Consider the following 20,354-nt stretch of genomic DNA (forward strand, 5'->3'; position numbering starts at 1 on the left):
TGAGGAGTATCCTAGTCAATACAAGGCACATAGCTAATACAAAGTTTAATAAAAATGATAAATAACATCTATTACAAAATTGAACCATTGTTCAATTTCTTCTGCCCTTTCAGTTCTTTGATTCAATATTCTTTCACTGAAATCTGAGAGCTTTAGTTTGAAGAAGTGTTTTACTAATAATTGTAGACTTTCTACATTAGCTTTTTCTTATCATTAGGCACACCTGGATGATATCAAATTATTCTTTTAAGGAAATCAATATATCATGAAAAATGCATAGAAGAACATCTGGCAATAACATTTCGGGTAAGGGAAATTTGAGTATGAGAAAACTATATCATAGAATTCCCTGTTTTCCTTGGAAACTTTCTTTAAATAATTTAAAATAATATTTTCTCTATTTTTTTATTCCTTAAGAAAATTACTGTTCTTTTGCTACAAGAGCCACTTTTCTTTTATTGTGAATTATGAAGAGTAGAAAAAAATGAAAAAAAATCATTCTCTGAGTCTCTAAAGAATCAGAAAAAGCTTTAAATAATTTTATTATATTGAAGATTTTCATAGTAAACCATTAAAATCAAATAAATGCCTTGACTTGAGAGACAATAACTTTGTTAATAACATATCATGTTAATTAGATTTTGTTTAGTGTTTTCATGTGGGCAAAATATACATTTTAGGCTGGGCATGGTGACTCATGCCTGTAATCCCAGCATTGTGGGAGGCTGAGGCAGGTGGATCACTTGGGATCAGAAGTTGGAGACCAGCCTGACCAACATGGTGAAACCCTGTCTGTACTAAAAATTCAAAAATTAGCCAGGCATGGTGGCACACACGTGTAATCCCAGCTACTTAGAAAGCTGAGGCACGAGAATCCCTTGGACCTGGGAGGTAGAGGTTGCAGTGATCCGAGATTGTGACACTTAACTCCAGCCTGGCCAATAGAGTGAGACTGTGTCTCAATAAATAAATAAATTTTAGAAGTTAAAATTAGATTAAAAAATTAAACACCAGAAGAGTATTTATTTTTTTAAAATCACAAATGTTAGAGATAATAATCAGTGAGTATTTAACAACGCAGATCAGATATAATCTAACTTGGAAGAGAGGAGGGAAACATGCTAAGGAGAGAAGATGGTAAAATTCCTAGAAATAAAATTTCCCACATTTCTTAATTATATAATTCCTCCAATTATTTTCTCTTTCCAAATATGTGTCTTAAGCCCATTGCAGTTTACAAAGGTAAAATATAAGATTTTTTAAAAAATAAATAAAACTCAAATCTTTTTTTTTTACTATTTAAAAAAATTCTATGTACATGTGAGAAGGAAATATTTGAAATTTTGATAAAGTTCACTGTTTATATTATATGTACATATTTCACTTGCCTATGCTATCTCCATTATATTGGTAAATACTGAAATCTAGAATATTGCCTAATAAGTGCTCTACACTTGCTTCTCCTAGAGTGAATTCTGTACTTTGCTCCTATACTCTAGTTGTGCCGGTCTTTCATTTGTTTTCTTAAACAAGCCTTGCTTATTTTATTCTGGCTTAGAGCTATTGTCACATCATTCACTTGGCCTGTAACACTCCTCACCCTGCCTCCTCTTATCTCGTTAATGTGCACTCATCCTTCAATAGCAACTCATACTACATCTTCAGGAAAGCCTTTGCCAACATCCCAGACCAGATCACATCCACCTGGCTGTACTGTCTTACAGCACCTGAGACTAATCCTAATTTGTGACTACACATTTGACTGATTAAGAAAAAGCATCTCTCCCCCCAACTAGACGGTAGGTTCATGAGGCAGAGGCACTATCTAAACTGTTAGTTGTTGCATTTACAATATTGATTTGTCATAGGGGAAGTGCTGAGTGAATTTTTGCTGAATTAATGAACGAAGAACTAAACTTTGACTGTAGATCATTGAGTAACAAATTATTAAAGGAACATGGCAATGTGAGAATTAAAAAGAGAACATTAAGTAAGCTGAAGGCAGCATTCCAAACATGAAATAAATTTTTATGGTGTCCTTAGATTTTAGGAAACAAAACATATGATCATAATGATATGTTATACAGTTACAATGTTAATTACATCACAAAAGTAAAATTAGTTTATCTTATTTTCAACAAAAATGAAAACTAGTGGAAAATAACTTTCCCATATGTCTCTTAGGGTTATCTTCATTTACACTTACTAAGTTATTTTATCGTAGCTTGGAGAGTTATTTCAATGTTTGTAGTGTTTAGCCTGCATTAACACCTCCAAAATCCTGTTTTATGCCTTTCAGAGATTAACAAATGTTAGAAGCTAAAATTTTGAAGGAATTTAATCCTAATTATATTTTTACTTCTGAATTCTTTCAAACATCAGTTGTTTTTTAGATCATAATTTTAGCCACTGCCCACTGGTGACCAGGTGTTCTTAAGCTTAAGAACATTAAAAAAACAACAACAACAACAAAAAAACAGGCCTGACTTTCAAAGTCAGATCTCTAGGGAGTCTGCAAATGTAATTGTTAGGGCATGTGGAGACAAAAGCAACAGTACGCTTACCCACCCAAAGCCTGCTTGTCTCAGCATGTGTAATCATCTCAAATCCTTATAAATTAGACATTGCCTAAAAATTTAAGAAAAAATGTTTAGATGTATTCCAGTTACAAAAGTCTATCTGAACCTGAACCAGCATGTTTAAAAGCCTAATGACAATTTAAAAACAAATTACTAGACATTATATATTTTAATTCAATACATGTCATATTTATTAATTTTTAAACAAATATATCTACATATCTCATGGATTGCATTTATTTTCAAAACTGTATAAATTTAATAGGTGCCAAAGTTGTTGGTTTCTTTTTTCCTTGTTCTCCCAAAACATTTTACCCCGGGAAAAGTGCTAATCTCCCATGTCTATTTCCAAGTAAAATTTGGTCATCAAAAATTTAGATTTTTTTCTGCTCTACATATCAGACCATTATTTTTTGTCAAGATATATGAAAAAGATACTGTATCAAGAATGTAGGGGCCTAAATAATTCATAATAGGCTATTTGTCTGAGTATTTCCCTCATCAGGACCTACCTACCTGTGGTGGTAGAGAAAAAGAGAGACTGACTCAAACTTCCCAGTCAGCTTGCTTTTGTTTGGCAGGTAGCTTTTACAGAAAATCTATTTCCATAGAAACTAATGGATTGCTTAAATTTAGGAGTAACAAAACCTGCTTCTATGCTAATCATAAAAAAGCTTACCCTGCAACCTAATGAATGTCATTTATTCATGCATGCACTTACTGAATTTATACATTTAATAAATATTAATTGAGCACCTACTATGCTTCAGTTGGCGAAAGACAAGATCAGCAAATTCAGGCAGAAAAGTGAGTCCAGTAAATCAATTACAGCAGTATTCAATAAGTTCTACAAAAAAGATGTGCTCCAGATGATGAATGAGTTCAGGTGTCAGGTCTTAAAGCAACTTGGGGAAGGCTTCTGGAAGAGGTTACTTTTGAACTTAAATGTTGGGTAGAAGTTAACTGTGTGTGGAATAAGGAGATGGGAGTTGGGGAGGAAAATATAATAATTCATGTAAGAAAGAGTCTTCAGTGTGTAAAAAGAAATAATGGCATCATATTTTGTTGCTATTGAACCACTGAGAACACATTTAATATGGCTGCCGAGAATGTGGAAAGCTGGAGAAAGAAAGGTGACAGGTGATGGAAAGCCCTATGTGTTTGTTATATGGAGGAGTTTGAATTTTATCCATCCACAAAATATATATATAAATGTGAAACCATTGAAAATTTTGACCTCATTTGAGTTTCAGGAAGAACATTCTGGGGAAACAGTTGAGAGTGTAAAGAGATAAAAGACAAAATTCTTGTTAAAGGCATGAAATGAAAAGATTTTGAACTTGTACAGGTGGAAATAGAAGAGGAGCTAGATATTTCAGACCAGAGGACAGATGGATGTAGACCATGAGAAAGAAGAGTGTTTCCAGGAGACTGGGTCTGCCAACAACACTTCCAGTTTTTAGTACAGGAAACTGGTGTAAGGAAACTGGTGTAAAGAAACTGGTGTAAAGTGGGATGCACCAACAAATTTGGGGAATCAGTAATAGATAAATTCAATCAATCATTAAAACTAAGGCCTTCAATTTAAATGAATATACACTGCTTAAAAAGAAAGCAAAACATGACATTTATTATGTAAACTATCAAATGTTTATTTAAATTTCCATTTAAAATATTTTCAAGTAAAATATGTACAAAAATGGTTATAAAATGGTTGAAGCAACTAGAAGCATGACAGGTATAATACATATAAATACAACCAAGAATGACATCATATTGCACCAAAATTTATTCCATACAAAAGCACATGCATCAAGAGTTTCCATAAGATGAAAACACACTTACTTCATAGCATCTTACCACTTACACAGATAGCCCATAAACACCATCTGGCATTGTGATTGCAGTACCAGAACTCTCCCCAGAGGGAAATCATTTAGCTATAGAAGAATCCATTTTATTTCACATATCACATGCTTGTGCAGGCATCAGTGCTAGGAACCCTAAGAAACAACGCAATCCACAGATGATGAAAGTCTCTCTGCACCATTTATATCTTCATAGATAAATATGTTAGTTCTCCTAATATGATTGGAATGTGGATGCAGAAATAAAATGCAGTTTTGCTCTTTAAGAATTTATCAATCAATGTAAGACATTGTATTAAATTTGTATAAAATACACACAATCCCCTTTACTAAGTTTCATGATCACAGTGCCAGAGTGAAGAAACTCTGCTTGAGTTGAGGACCAGTTAGGATATTGAGGATCACTCTTTTTCAGCTGGATCTCTCTGTTCTTGTGTTTTCAATCACTAGACCAAACCCACGATGCCCCTGAAATTCTGGGAATGGTACAAGGTCGTAACTAATGCATTCCAGATCCAAGTTAGGGATTTAGCTGGTCTATAAATTACAGTTTAAGCACAGATCAAAGAGATGGCTGCCAGCATATCCTTCAAGGGTAACCTGAGTTCCAAGACTTTCCCACTGGGCTAAATGGATTCCACTTGTTGCAAATTATAAATGCTTGTCACAGAATATGAAAAATATTTAAATACATTCATAGATAGTACCTAATAATATGTTAACATAAACATAACAACACACATATTATTTTTCTACCCCTTGGCAACTGAAAATGAAGTTACCATTCCTAGGCCAAATTTTTAGACAAAGCTTTCTAAAACCATCTTTATAAAGTAAATTCAGATATGCTTACAATAAAAAGACATAAAAGATTCATCCTGAGATGAATTCTGAGTCAATAACTAAAAACCATTTCTACCAGTGCATCACTACCATGTAATCCATTCTATGCAAGCTCTACAAATATTGAGTCAAATCCTGTCAGAAAATTAAGACCCAGTAAGTTTGCCGAAGTATTCAGTACAAGAGGCCATTTGTCTTGCCTTTTTCTGACATGTGCATACTATAAAATCACAGGTAGCCAACATTTAGTATCAGTAAAAAACAACTACGTTTGTTCACCTGTTTGGCATAGGGAGAAAACAATGTATCTCATAGCATTAAATGATACAGTCTTAACACATATGATGCTTATATTTGCAAAGTTCCCAAATGTTGAGAAGTTCTAGTGAAAAGTCATACTATTGTGCAAAGATGAAAATTTGGAGCCAATGTCTGTATTCAAAATAACCAAAATATATTTTAAAGCAAAATATATCCTGATACTACTATAGATTCTAGGAATTGTCCTAAAAGAGTAAAGTGTTATTTCCTTTCTGAACATGAATAACATCAAAGGAAGAACCCAGTTCTTAAGACTTAAGTAGGAAATTTGTAGAAATTTGATTTATACCAGTAGTAATAACATTCATAAGGAAAAACTATTAGGTAACAATTTTCCCCAAGAAGAGGATCAGATTACTTAAAATTGTTGGGGAATTCTGGTTGTTTGTGCAATAATCATAGTGATTTACATTGCTTTTCTTCTTTCAGAGCAGTAAGAAAGTTATTTTGGGTAGTACTTGAAATAATTCATATACACAGTCATTTAACATAGATTGTTTCTAGTCGAGTATGAGCATACATTCATGGGAACAATCTGTTTCATTCTTCAAAGTATGTTTCTACTTTGGAATGAAGGAGAAATTCTAGGGAAAAATTAATTCAGAAATCTTTTGAAATAAGACAGTTCAAACCTAGGACCAGGTAACCACATTGCATTGCCTCCCAGTGTGATATGACTGTGCTTCTAAGTATGCATCTAATAAAGTTAGTTAGTAGGAATATTTGATGTCTAAATTTTATAATACACATTTAAGTCAGACCACTCACAACCCAACAAATTATACAGCTTTAACATGCAAAGGCCTAATAGGTTTTCCCACAAGATGCTGTAATAATACCCTGTCACACAAGGTACTCAAAATACAGTCACCACTGCAAAAGAGATACCTGTGCATTACTCTTTTTTTCCCCCTCTGGCTTTCAGCACGGCCTTTTGAGGCTTCAACAAGAGGTAATAAGGACTTAGCAAGCAGTTCTCCTAACCAATACATTAATTCACTTGAAAGTCATACTTTTAAAAAAAATCAGTAGTGTATATGTTGAGGAAAAAAAACACATTCACTGTGGAACAAATTTGGCCCTCTGTATGGCTCTCAGATGCCTAATGCTCTACAGTTTTGTGAGAGAATTGTTAACTGTAAAGCTGTAAAGGCGGTTATTGGTACTATAAATGTACACTTGATTCAAGTACGCTGAAACACACACATGTAACAGCTATTAGGACACTGTAACCATCCTCTGTGTATTTTAAGGCCAATAGTAACAGAGAGGAGGGAAAAAAATAACTACCAAGAAAATAAAACTAATTGGTAGATTCACACTAAGAAAATCTAGGTAATTATATAAATTCATTGTTATGAGGTTGTAGAAAGGACAATTATCTCACAACATATGGAAAATTGGTGAATTTCCTGTGAGACTATGATTTATGCTTTTGTGAATGTATACCTGATCTAAAATTAGACAAAACATTTATTTTTAGACACCAACTAATTGGAAAATATAAGGAAAGAAATAATTATCTCCCAAAATTGACTATTAAAAAATAATTTTTAAGTACAGTACTAATAAACTAAGGATGACCTAGAGAGCATACCTTTAGCTATTATTTAAAAATCTTTTTTTTTTTTTTTTTTTTTTTTTTTTTGAGACGAAGTCTCGCTCTTGTCCCCTAGGCTGGAGTGCAATGATGCGATCTTGGCTCACTGCAACTTCTGCCCCTTGGGTTCAAGTGATTCTCCTGCCTCAGCCTCCCGAGTAGCTGGGATTACAGGCGCCTGCCACCACGTCTGGCTAATTTTTGTATTTTTAGTTGAGATAGGGTTTCACCATGTTGGCCGGGCTGATCTCGAACTCCTGACCTCAGGTGATTCGCCCGCCTCAGCCTCCCAAAGTGCTGGGATTACAGGCATGAGCCACTGTGCCGGACCTATTTAAAAATCTTTTTGAAGTACAGTACTAATAAACTAAGGACTACCTAGAGATCACACTTTTAGATATTATCTATTTTAACATAGATTAAAAATACTGTTTATATGAAAATTAAGCTTAAATACACGTATAGGTAATAATTATTTTGCCCATATACAAGTAATGTAAACAGAAGCTATCAAGGTGTGACCCATTATCTACTCTAATTCATATCCACTATGAGCTTCTTCCCAGTTATACAATGCCATATTTTAATTCCTGACTGAATGGTTAGGAAAGCAAAATGTAACTCTGTAAACTTGATCAGCACGAATGTACAACATATTATGGAGGGTAAAGTGAAGCAAGAATATATTCAAGTAAAATAAAATGTCTTTCATGGGCATTCAAATCCCACATCTCTCTGTATTTCTTTCCCAACTAAGAAAAAGAGCTATAATTAAAATCCCATTTATTATTTTTCTGTAGTTCAGAATCAACATATAAAATATGATGAAAGTGAAACTATCTCCCTATATATCACATCATATATATTGTGAGAAAGCCACTTGTTATATATGGATATTTCAATTAACTCATAAATTTTTAAAAACATATCCTCCATACTTATTTCTAACAGAAAAAAATAACAGGAATTATTTTACTTTACTCACATGGACAATGCAGATTTTGTGGGGGTAGAAGTATACACAACTTTGCTGGTCTTCTTCAACAAAATTAGTACAGAATTCCTAATACAAAGTTAGGTTCAGGACCTCGAATGGAACATGTCTAAGTGAGAGGCCCTGAAGCTTAGGTTTCATTAGCTTCCTGTGAGATCCACCTATGCACAGCAAACAACTAATTTTTAATATTTCTCTGACTATATTGCATAACATTAAAATATTGTTACCTTCAGTCCATACTATCTTTCATTTCCTGATTCTCTGGCCTTCGTTTTTTTATCTTTTCATACCTTATACCTCAATTACAAAAGATCAACTTTAACAAAGGTCAGAGTGGCTCCCTTTCTTAGCAGTATATTCATCTGCAAATCAAGATAAAATAATGATTTTCCTGTAGACTGATTACAGTTCATGAGGAATTCTGTTATGTAATTATACTCTTGTTAACCCTCTATTGATATGTCAAATTGTAATTGGGGAAACAATTTTACCAGACACATAAGACGAACAGGAAATCTGTTTCAACGTGAATATCTTAGTGTTGGAGAAACCGTCATGCATTGCTGACGTAACCTAATAAGCTGTCCAAATTTTGTGTCCACAGGGCTGAGGAGCTACGGTCTAAATGCATATGCATGTTTGGAACCGAAGTCAGCCATCTTCCCTAGGACAAATCTTTACTCTTCTAAAGAAGGACAAGAATAAGGTCTACTTTCAGCTAACCATTTATAAGGTTCAGTTTTCATTGGATCAAAGGAATATAATCTAATACTTTTTAAATGGGGTCAAAAATATTTACTGCAAATATTTATAATTGTGTAAGGAGAATCATTCTTTTTAAAATCAAATTGTGTTTTAGCTTTAGAAGTCTTTACTGGATCTTTTAAAATCACAAGTATTTGAGAATCCATCCCCACAAAAATTAAAAAATACTATATTAGTTATTTTAAACAGTATTCATTACTTTTACTTTTTATGTTATAATAAACTTATGTATATAAACATTTGAATATGCATGGTACAAAGTACAAGTACAGCACATGTAGTAAGTAGTATGTGCATGTGTGTGTGTGTGTGTGCATATCGTATAAAAATATGAGAACAATTTTACTTATATAAAAACATATATATAAATAAGTGTTCAGGAGAGTTTTTGAATGAGAATCTGCTTTACATACTACAATTTTGAATGAAAATTATGGATATTAATTTCCTGATTAAAGGAACTCTGTGTCTTCTCATCATGAGTCCTAAAAATAAGCCAAAATACTACTTAATCTCCATCACTTTTTTTATTAATTACTGGCTGACTTTTTTTCTGCTTAAAATGGCATTACAATGGCAGGGAAATTTAATAATGCAAAAATCACTTTTGAAAATGAGAAGGAATAATTCTAGTTACCTTTTAAATTGATATTTTTAAAGAGAAATTCAAAAATAAATAAATTAAAGTCTGAGACCAATTTGCCGCTGTGAATATAAGCACATTAACCCCAGGAAGAGCCAAGAACTACGCAAACCTCTCAATGAGAATTTACCAGTCTTCTTTCATTTGGCAAGAAAAAGCTCAGGAATATTTGCTTGTTTAAATTCTATGAGCCTAGTCTATGGGGAAAAAAAAATAGGAATATAAAAGAAATTCTTACCTCCAGCAACATATGATAGGGAGAGATGTGGACAAATGAACAATATTTACTGGAAATAGGAATTATAAATCAAATTTTGAAAACCCTATGCAAAGGAAGGAAGGAGTTATTATAAATTCACTTAGAGACCAAAACGTTAGGTTCAGCTAAAGAAATGTCAGTCTTGGATATATATTAAATGTTTTCAAGGGCAAAATTGAAATTACTGAATTGGAAATGCTCCAAATTATAGGTCATCATTTCTACTTTGGACAATTTTTTATGAACTCTATGTTTGCCTTTAATAATTTTAATTGGTATAATTCTCTCAAAAATCCTTATTTTCAAATGGACAAAAATTATAAAGGATGAAACATACTCTGGCCATGACTAACCATTTTACCTTAGATGTTTATAAATAACAGTTCAAAATTTCATTATATTACTCTCATTTGTAAGTTCCACTATATATATATATATATATATTTTTTTTTTTTTTTTTTTTTTTTGGGAGATGGAGTCTCACTTTGTCACCCAGGCTGGAGTGCAGTGGTGCAATCTTGGCTCACTGCAACCTCTGCCTCCCAGGTTCAAGCAATTCTCCTGCCTCAGCCTCCTCAATAGCTGAGATTACCAGCATGCACCACCATGCCCAGCTAATTCTGTATTTTTAGTAGAGACAGGGTTTCTCCATGTTGGTCAGGCTGGTCTAGAACTCCCGACCTCAGGTGATCCACCCGCCTTGGCCTCCCAAAGTGCTGGGATCACAGATGTAAGCCACCATGCCCGGCCCACAATATTTTCTAATACTGGCAAAACAACATCTTCTGAACACAAACACTTATCCACAGATTCTCATTCTTTCAATTTTCTTCTTATCAGTTATCTCTTTTGCAAGTTGAATGATAATTAAGGTGTGGAAATTACTGACAAAGCCTAGATATAGAAGTGGAAATTTTCTAGAAACATCAGTTGTAAATCTTATTTAGCAGTGACATTTCTTTTGCAATTTTTATGTTAATATATGCCTTTTCCTAATTAATCTGGACAGTTTCATCTGAAGAGATATTTTAACAGAATATAAAATGTATAAAGAAAATGCACAAACTGTCAAAATTCATCATCGTGTAAAAATAGCCATAAATTTAAAAAACTGTTCAGAATTACTAACATTGCATGTAGATATGATTACAGATATGGGACTATTATTTTGAACATCTTCTTTGTTGGTGATTTCTCTCATGTTGATAATGTAATTTGAAGGCTTAAAATGCATATGTTTAGATATACTCGTCAGGGGTAAGTTATTAGTGAAACAGGTGGTTGTTCTAATGAGGATTTAATACCAAACTAACTCTTGCTCTAAGATGTGTTATACACTTTCCTGATCAAACTGATGTGGAAAAAAAAGTGACAGATAACTAAAACTTCCTGATAATGAATGAAAAGACATCTGACATAATAAATTCTCAAGGATTTTTACTGAAACATAACTCCTGGGTGTGTCTCATAAACAGTAGCCTTCTTTAATGTATTCAACAATCCCCACTGACCTTTGTTCAAAATGCTCTGGGTATAATCCATTAAAGCATGAGTGTTTGTTATCTAAATTGGTATCTAAGGGGAAGCAATGCAATGTCAATGTAAAATAAATTTCTTTCTCTCCTCTTTGCCATAATCATGATGTATGCTTTTTTTCAGAATTGAAAACACTTTTCACAGTATAGTCATCTATAGTGTGTAAAACCATCTTTACAAAACCCATATATACAGAAAAATCTCAGTCTTCAATTTGAAGGTTCTTTGCCGTGCTAACATATGTTGTAGAGAATGACCACATAGTAATTGTCTAGTCTTTTCTCCTAACCCCAATAGGTAGGTATCAGAGACTCAAGAATTGTGTGACTCATAGAATAACTGCATATTTGCTTTCTATAACTACATAGAGTTATAACTAAATTTCTTAGAAATTAGTTTGAATATGCTAAAATATATGAATAAAAATAACTTACTCCTTTTGTTTATCACCAAAGTTGTAATTCTCTAGACTTTCAGAAAATGAAGTAAAAATCCCTATTTTGTGTCTCCCCTTGGGCAGATTGCCAAGATCTCAAGTCCATTAGTTCATAACTTATCTTCTTCTGGTACAACTTCCAGTATTATTTGTAATGTTCTGGTTATTCTCTCTACAAAGAAATAAAAATAAATTAAAAATGCATGGAAATCAGAAATGCATAAAAACAGCAAAATATGAATTATTTTGGGTTGAATACCAAAAAGACACAACTGTCTACTTCATAGAGCACTTTCAAGAATTATTTACTTCATTAGAATTCTATCATGCTCAATTAATTTATTTGTCACTTCTGTAACTTCCCATGATGGCTTCTCAGCAAGAATACATTAATATTTTGCATTCAAATAAGGATTTTTATTCATGGACCAGAAGGGTGAAAATACTTTGAAACAGTAGGACCAATATATAAATAAACGTTTAAAAATACACTTTATATTCAGTTTAAAATTGGTTTATTCTTTTTGCACCTATGAGATTACAATCAGTTCCTCAGAAGAATCTGGAGGAGAATCAGAATATAATTTTCATTCTCTAACTTGTAACATGTTATTGAGAATGTTGTCTTATCTCCTAGGGCCTAATTTGCCTAATCAGTAGAATGAGAGACTAAATCAGTGATTCTCAAAGTGCGGTCCCTGGACCAACAAAATTAGCATCAACTACCATATTAGAAATGCATCTTTTCATGCTCGATCCTAGACCTACTCAATTAGAAACTGAAGATGGGGTCTAGCAGTCTGTAATTCTGATTGATAGACACAAAAATGTAGGAACTGAGGGCATCCCGAGAAAGGCTGGCTCCAGTGTTCAGAAGGAAGTCTACCTTTTTTCCTTCAGAACCATTGAGCTAGATGATTTCTAAGGTTATTTTATCTTAGCAGTTCTAGAACTCTATGACCTTGGTTTCTGGGGACATTAGTTCTTGTTTGCCTCTTTTTTTTTTTTTTTTTTTTGAGGCGGAGTTTCACTCGTTGCCCAGGTTAGAGCGCAATGGTGCGATCTCGGCTCACCGAAACCTCCACCTCCCAGATTCACACGATTCTCCTGCCTCAGCCTCCCAAGTAGCTGGGATTACAGGCATGTGCCACCACATCCGGCTAATTTTGTATTTTTAGTAGAGACGGGGTTTCACCATGTTCGTCTGGGTGGTCTTGAACTCCTGGCCTCAAGTGATTTGCCTGCCTCGACCTCCCAAAGTGCTGGGATTACAGGTGTGAGCCACCATGCCCAGCCAGTTTGCTTCTTATCTTTGTAATGAATTCCTACAGAACCTTTTCAATGTCCTGCTAGTCCTGGAGCTGTTTAGAGCCTGACCTCTTGATGGTTTCAGGCCCAGATAGTCTTTCATCTGGACATAGAGTCTTTCCCCTCATTCATGGCTTGTTATCTGTAATAGCTCCTTTCAAGCCATATTTAATGACATTTTAAAAGCTATTTTTTTCAGGCCGGGTGCAGTGGCTCATGTCTGTAATCCCAGCACTTTGGGAGGCTGAGGTGGGTGGATCACCTGAGGTTGGGAGTTCGAGACCAGCCCCACTAACATGGAGAAACCCCGTCTCTACTAAAAATACAGAATTAGCTGGGTGTGATGGTGCATGCCTGTACTCCCAGCTACTCAGGAGGCTGAGGCAGGAGAATCACTTGAACCCAGGAGGCAGAGGTTGCTGTAAGCCGAGAATGCGCCATTACACTCCAGCGTGGGCAACAAGAATGAAACTCCATCTCAAAAAAAAAAAAAAAAAAGGTATTTTTTTCATCCTTTTCTTCTGTGTTTGTCAAAGATACTGTCCTCAGCCCACTAATTTTACAGTCTATATTAATTGTAAAGGGCCCGGCACAGTCTCGGTAAATTATAAACTCTATGTGAGTGTTTCCTAAATAAACTGTATTTTACACAGCCCACTCTTTACATTGAGATGTAAGTGCAGCATAAGGGAGCACTCAAGAGCAATTACAGCCCATATTTTCAGAAAAGGGAAATGACAAACTTATTCTATAAAAGTAGGCATTTGTGGGAAAAGGAAATATTAATAAATAGTAAAGAAAATGTAGCTTAGACAGAGAAGGGGCTAGGGATACGTGACAGTAGTTTAAAACAAACAGAAAAACGAGATCTCAGGCATCTGCAATGGCCAAATGTAAAGCAGTGATGTTAGAGACGTCATCTACAGCCCTGTCTCCCTAAAGAGATCCTCCTGCCCATAGCCTCCTGAACTAATCTCCATGACTGCCCTCCACACCCAACATGAAAGCCTTTTCCAAAAATGTTTCTCTATATTCAGAGACCCCCAGATGTCTGCTATCTTAGACATCTTGCTTCCCCATGTCATAACATTGCCTCCATTCAGACAAATGAGGAGCAACTTAGATCCTGCTGCTTCCCTAATGTGTCATTCTCCTTCCTAAAAGCTTGGTTTGGGTCCGTTATTCAGTAGCACATGGCCATAGAATCTCTCTTCTGGTTTTGCACACTTTCTGCTATCTTTCCTCTTCCTTTGTGTTTAATCAGCCCTGTTGACAATATCCAATGTGTCTTTCTTATGTGATCTCTCTTGGAATCTCAGGATTTGAATGACTTTCATCGTAATGAAGGCTTCTGCAGAGTAATTGATTTTGACCATGAGTACCTGTTGAAGTCACAGCAACTTCTCCTTCTAGATTATCTTACAGCAGTGGACCAGACAGCAGTGCTCAAGAGAGGCAAGTATGTCTTTAAGGAAGCTTCCTGCTTGCCTGGGAAAGCTGCAGAGTATGTGGCATTCAACTGTCATGTCTACATCCATGTTGAAAAAGTCTTTCGGCTTTAAGGATAATCAACCCGCGGTACTCTTTCTTTAAATAAAGGTGTGTTAATGAGTCTGCATTTGGTGTTTTTAGTAACTGTAAGGTACAGGACCAAATAACAGTTGTAGTATTTTTAGCTTTACCTTTCATGTTCAGTAGTTATTCTTGAAATAATTTGAAACAACAACTGACCCTGCAAAATTTGATGTACCCAACCATACCTGGTACCAATATGGGAACTACAGCAAAAATTGCCACATTTGTGATGTAGCACAAGGCCATTTTTTTTTCTGGAAGTCTTCATAAGAATAATAGTATTTTTTTTAAGGCTACAAATATTTTCACAAGCATGATCTCATTTTATTCTTACAATGAAGATAGTTTGGACCCCTAAGAAATGTAGGCAAGCTTAATTAACTTACATATTGCACTGCAGTCTTTGTGAACAGTCTGTTAAATGCATTATTCAGCTGTCAGTGATTTAACATAAATGAAGTTATCTTGACCCACTGTATGCAGCATATGCTTTTAGGACTCTGGAGTTGCAAACTCACCGTCCACAAAGATGCATTACAGTCATTCTGCTGGTGTTTCCCAGTCTGATTTTTTATAATCAAAGATTTTGTTTAAATAAGGCTGTCCTCTATCTCTCTCCCTGAGCAGGAGGGACCCACTTCCAGTCACCTCACTCAACCCCGTGACAAGGTTTAGCTGATAAATAGAGACAGCCAAGTAAAACGGCTGCTGTGAGTCCTGGCCCAGGTTTGCCAGGTCTTGCTGTCTTTGTGTATTTGCATATGTCATTGGGGTATCCGCCCCTTTTTCCTCGCGTGAGAAGCTTGTGTTTCTATAAGTAAATAAATAATATAACTAACCCACCAGAAGAATAAACCACTCTGTCACAGATGGCAGAAAAAAGCTTTCCGTGTATCTCACCATTCCCTTAAGAGCATGTTTTCTTTTCTCCCTAGAAATGCTATCAAACAAAAAGTGGTTCAATACTGGCATCCTGTGGCTGGAGAGATTTATCAAATCTCTGAAAATCTCAGCTCCTTGGATTCTGAACATTCCCTGGCTGTCAGTTCTCAGCAGCCTTTCGCCATTTTCTGAGTGCTATTTGGTTACCTCTCATTTTTCATGGAAACAACCTAGGTAAAATGTATTTTGATAGACTATCATTTTCACAGGGCTGATCTACTCATGCATTATCAGGGTAAAAATAAATGATAATATAAAGGTTATGGAATTTTACCTAATGAAAGAACATGATATTAAATCATTGAACAAACTGCTCCAAGCAAAGGCTCTTGGTCTCTAAGTTCACATTGAGTTTCTCTCTAACAAAAAGATCATAGAGTAGTTGGAAGAAGGGTCAGGGCGCTGCTTCAGGATTCTGTTGTTTGTGTGTCTGTGTGTGAGGGTTTTGTTTTGGCCAAAGGCTAAGAAAATGCTTCCTATTGCAGCAATAAATATTATGAATTTTCTTTATTTTACTACAAGAATGCTGCCTCAGAGAAAAATCAAACAAAATTACGGAGGACTGTTGCTTTTTGCTACTCACTTTCAAGGCAGCTATAAAGATAAAGAGTTACAATGATCGCAGTTTAAAAGCAGAATTGCCATGCTCCCTGGTAAGACTTAATGGCATTTTTGAGAACCAAATAACCATTATGGGACTACTCCATTGCTGCTAGTTTCACAAATGGCTAACACTAAATTTGGAGGCCTTGGAAATGTTCAAAACATCATTAGAGATAGAAAAATAGCAAAAAAACTTTAAAATTACATGAACACCAAAAGACATCAATGAAGGATCAAGCATGCAAACTGCTTGTTGAGATGAACTGACAAAGAAATAATACAAAGTACACACGTGTTTGTTAGCAAGAGGAAAGAACTATTAGAGTTGGCTGACTCCAAACAGGAGGAACAAAATGCCTGCCAAAGTGGGATGGAACAATGGCTTTGCTCTTTCATCATGCTCCCTTTCTTCTAGTCTAACTCTAGGACCACCAGCCCTTTCTTCCTCAATTCTCTTAATTTTCTGTGCTGCTCAGGGGTTTTAACTGTCTCGGTTAGTATGGGAGACAGACAGATTTCACAGCGATGAGTGCTAATCTATCCTAAATGTTAGCAATGAATAAAGCAACCCTAATGGTAAATGGTATTTAATAAGATCCCTTTTCCCTCAGAACAGGCTCTATATTTAGTGTCTAGAACACAGAAAACTTAAAAATATTCCACAGAAAGCTAGTGTGATCTGAGAAGAAATAGAGATTAAATACTCAGTTAAGGCAATCAGTGTGCCTGTGTCAGCCATAAAGCACCTCATTTGTATAGTAACATTTCTTTGGGGAAACAAAATCCAGATATAAATAGTATAAGATCTAAAGATGCAAAATTCCAATTGAATGCTAATAAAAGGTATTAATAAAACTCTGCTTTAAAGGACTGACTTCTCAATGAGTCTGCACAGCACACTAGAGATTCAATATGCATATCAAGGTTTTTGGTTGTTTTTTTAGTAACACTGGCATTATTTATTAATAATTTAGCCAGAAATCTCCCTAAACTTTTAACTGGAATTTAAAAAATTAATTATGGTAAAGTAAGTAAAGTAAAACAAAGAAAAAGTATGAAAGCTATGTTCTAAACTCACCACATTCACCAGCGAGAATCGATCTGCCCTTCTGGCTATATTTGTTACCTACCTATCCCTGTCTCTCTCTGTCTCTCTCTCTCCGCCCCCCCTCCCCCCCACTTCCACAAGGGATCCAGTCTAGAAAGAGCATGAACTTAGAAGTACAGCAGATGTGGGTTCAATTCCTAGTTCTATGATTTAAAATACATACACTCAAAAATAAATTCTCCATTTTCCTGAGCTCTGGTTTTCTCATCTGGACTTGGGAATAATAGCACCTCACACATCAACCTTGTTGAGGATTGCTTGAGATGATCATGTAGGGGAGAGGACTCAGGAGAGCCTCTGACAGAGAGATATGCTTTCAACACAGGCTATTCATAAGCACCCTTCCTACCTAGTCATCTACTATGTTTTCTCCTCCCCCAATTTAACTGGTCACCAAGTCTTGCTGATTTTTCCTTTTAGTATGTTTCACTTTCTCTCAGACCCTGCTGATACTGCCTGTCTTCAGAATCCCCCTCAATTCTCATCAGGATTGCTGCAGTAACCACCAAAGTCAATATTCTGTCTTCAGCCCCAACCTATCTTAATCCATTCTCACAACCCCCAGGGTGATTCTCCTAAAATATAAAACTGCCTGAGTTTGACTTTCAGCTATTCTACTTTATATCTGTATGACTTGGAACAAGTGACCTGAATTCTCTCATGCTGTAATTCAAAGCCTATTAACTTGGGATAATAATTTTCCTACCTCAGTAGGATATTATATGAATTAAATAAAGTCTTGTTCCTCTCCCTGTGTCCATGTGTCCTCATTGTTCTACTCCCACTTATGAGTGAGGACATGTGCTGTTTGCTTTTCTGTTCCTGTGTTAGTTTGCTGAGAATAATGGCTTCCAGCTTCATCTATGTCCCTGCAAAGGATATTAACTCATTCTTTTTTATGGCTGCATAGTATTCTATCATATATATGTGCCACATTTTCCTTATCCATTCTATCATTGATGGGCATTTGGGTTGGTTCTAAGTTTTTGCTATTGTAAATAGTGCTGCAATAAACATACGTGTGCATGTGTCTTTATAGTAGAATGATTTATAAACCTTTGGGTATATACCCAGTAATGGGATTACTGGGTCAAATGATATTTCTGGTTCTAGATTCTTGAAGAATTGCCACACTGTTTTCCACAATGGTTGAACTAATTTACATTCCCACCATAGCACATGTATACCTATGTAACAAACCTGCACGTTCTGCACATTTATTTCAGAACTTAAAGTAAAATTTAAAAAAAATTAAATGAAGTCATACATGTGCACACACATGTGGAAGCTGCTATTGTTCTCTCCATTGTTCTTGTTATTATAATCCTTCATGAGTCACCCTTTTAAGGTAGCGTACAGTCATAATGTTTAAGGCATTTGCAGGCCACTGCCTAACTCCCCAACAAATCTCATGTCACTCATCAAGTTACATGTTATGATATAAAATCACTAAACTGCATTCAAACTAGAAGGAAAATAATTAGGTTAGTAAAGGATTCAAAGAGAGATTAGGTCGATTAGAGAACTACTGATAAAATTTCATCTAAAACAAAGCTGTTTCTCCTAAGAAGTGATTACAGCAGCCCAAACTAATATCCAAAAGGATTCAACGGCTGTACCCTAAATGTCCTTCCTGCCAAAAAGCAGTTCCAATTAAAATGCCATAATGTTCTCAAATCATCAATTGTGCCACTTACATTTTTAAATGTTAAGTATATTATGTATGTACACCTTTATGGGTTTTCTACATGGTGTTGCACAATGTCCTGAAAGTATTTAAAATTCTTACCTGACATTATTCTAAACCACCTGGGTTTCTTGTCCCATATAATAAAGAGATAATATGCAGGGACTCCAGTCAGAGTGATGACGAAGCCAATCCCTGTACTAAATGGGTCCGAATAGAGGGAAAGGGCAACCATGAAGAGGCATGTGAAGGAAAACAGAGCTGGGATGAACAGTGGCACCTGGAACGCAGAACACAAAAAAGTCACTTTAAACATGTTCAAGCAACAGAAGCTGGGTTTGAGATGAGCATGTCAGTCACGACATATACTTTAGTGATATGCTGTAGTCATGCGACCAGGTAACAGGCACCAACGTGCCTTAGTAGCAAAATCTCTTTCATGGTGCACAGATAATGTGTTAAACGTACTCCCTTAAATGTAATTCAACTTAATTTAAATTGTTTTTAAATCTTTGGCTAGAACAAACTCTAAGGACAAAAAAGGATACTTTATTAGAGATGTTCTGTTGGAATTATTTTACTAGTTAAATGCCATGATGATTTATGGTTTTGATTTTAAAAGACTGGCTCTTTGATAATTATGATTAGAACCCACTTTAATGTGGAGTCAAGAGCACTGGCTGCTTGTTACATGTTAAAGTCTTTCAGTGCATATTGATTTTTCTGTTGAGATCCACAATAATAACTGACAGGAATAAAACAAGCCAACTCCTATTCAACCGCTAATAAAGATGCCGCCAGCATTAGGCAATGAATATTACTAGAAACAAATCCTGACAACATGACTGACAACCTTATCTATGCCATTTCTTAAAAACAAATAAATCGTGAGGTCAAATCAATCCATGAGTCAAGTCTGAAGAAGATGACAAGCTTTTTCTCCGGTCCTCCAAAACGGAGATGCTTACTTATGGTAAATGGGTATTAAGTGGCAAATTCGTAGATCTTCTCTTTCCCTGTATATTTTACATTTCTATTCCTTTTAGAGTGTATAATATAGAGAAAGAGCAATGTAACAAGTCACAACATTTAAGTACTTAAAATGCCTATTTTGTAAAGGCAAATTCCTTTTTGGAATTGGCATTAACAAAGTATCTCCCTTACTCCTTCTCACCATGGCTGTCCACAACTCCAGCATAAAGACAGACAGAAGTAGCCCATACTTTGAGTATATCAGGTCATTGAACACATTCATGAAAAATCAACATACCAAACATTCATTCA

The 20,354-nt window shown here is 35.2% G+C and overlaps 1 protein-coding gene across 1 annotated transcript in view; it reads right to left on the reverse strand.

Moving 5' to 3' along the window:
* Positions 1–4,206: 4,206 nt before the first annotated feature.
* The window catches only part of SLC7A11 (solute carrier family 7 member 11), a 78,495-nt gene continuing 62,347 nt past the window's right edge, over positions 4,207–20,354 (reverse strand). The window contains exons 11-12 of the mRNA XM_004040391.4: positions 19,173–19,350; positions 4,207–12,019 (exon numbers count right to left, since the gene is read on the reverse strand). Of these exons, the coding sequence (XP_004040439.1) occupies positions 11,958–12,019; positions 19,173–19,350 (240 nt within the window). The 3' untranslated portion in view covers positions 4,207–11,957. The remainder of the gene's footprint in view (positions 12,020–19,172; positions 19,351–20,354) is intronic.

This window comes from Gorilla gorilla, chromosome 3 (assembly GCF_029281585.2).
Source record: "Gorilla gorilla gorilla isolate KB3781 chromosome 3, NHGRI_mGorGor1-v2.1_pri, whole genome shotgun sequence".
Lineage (NCBI taxonomy): Eukaryota > Metazoa > Chordata > Mammalia > Primates > Hominidae > Gorilla > Gorilla gorilla.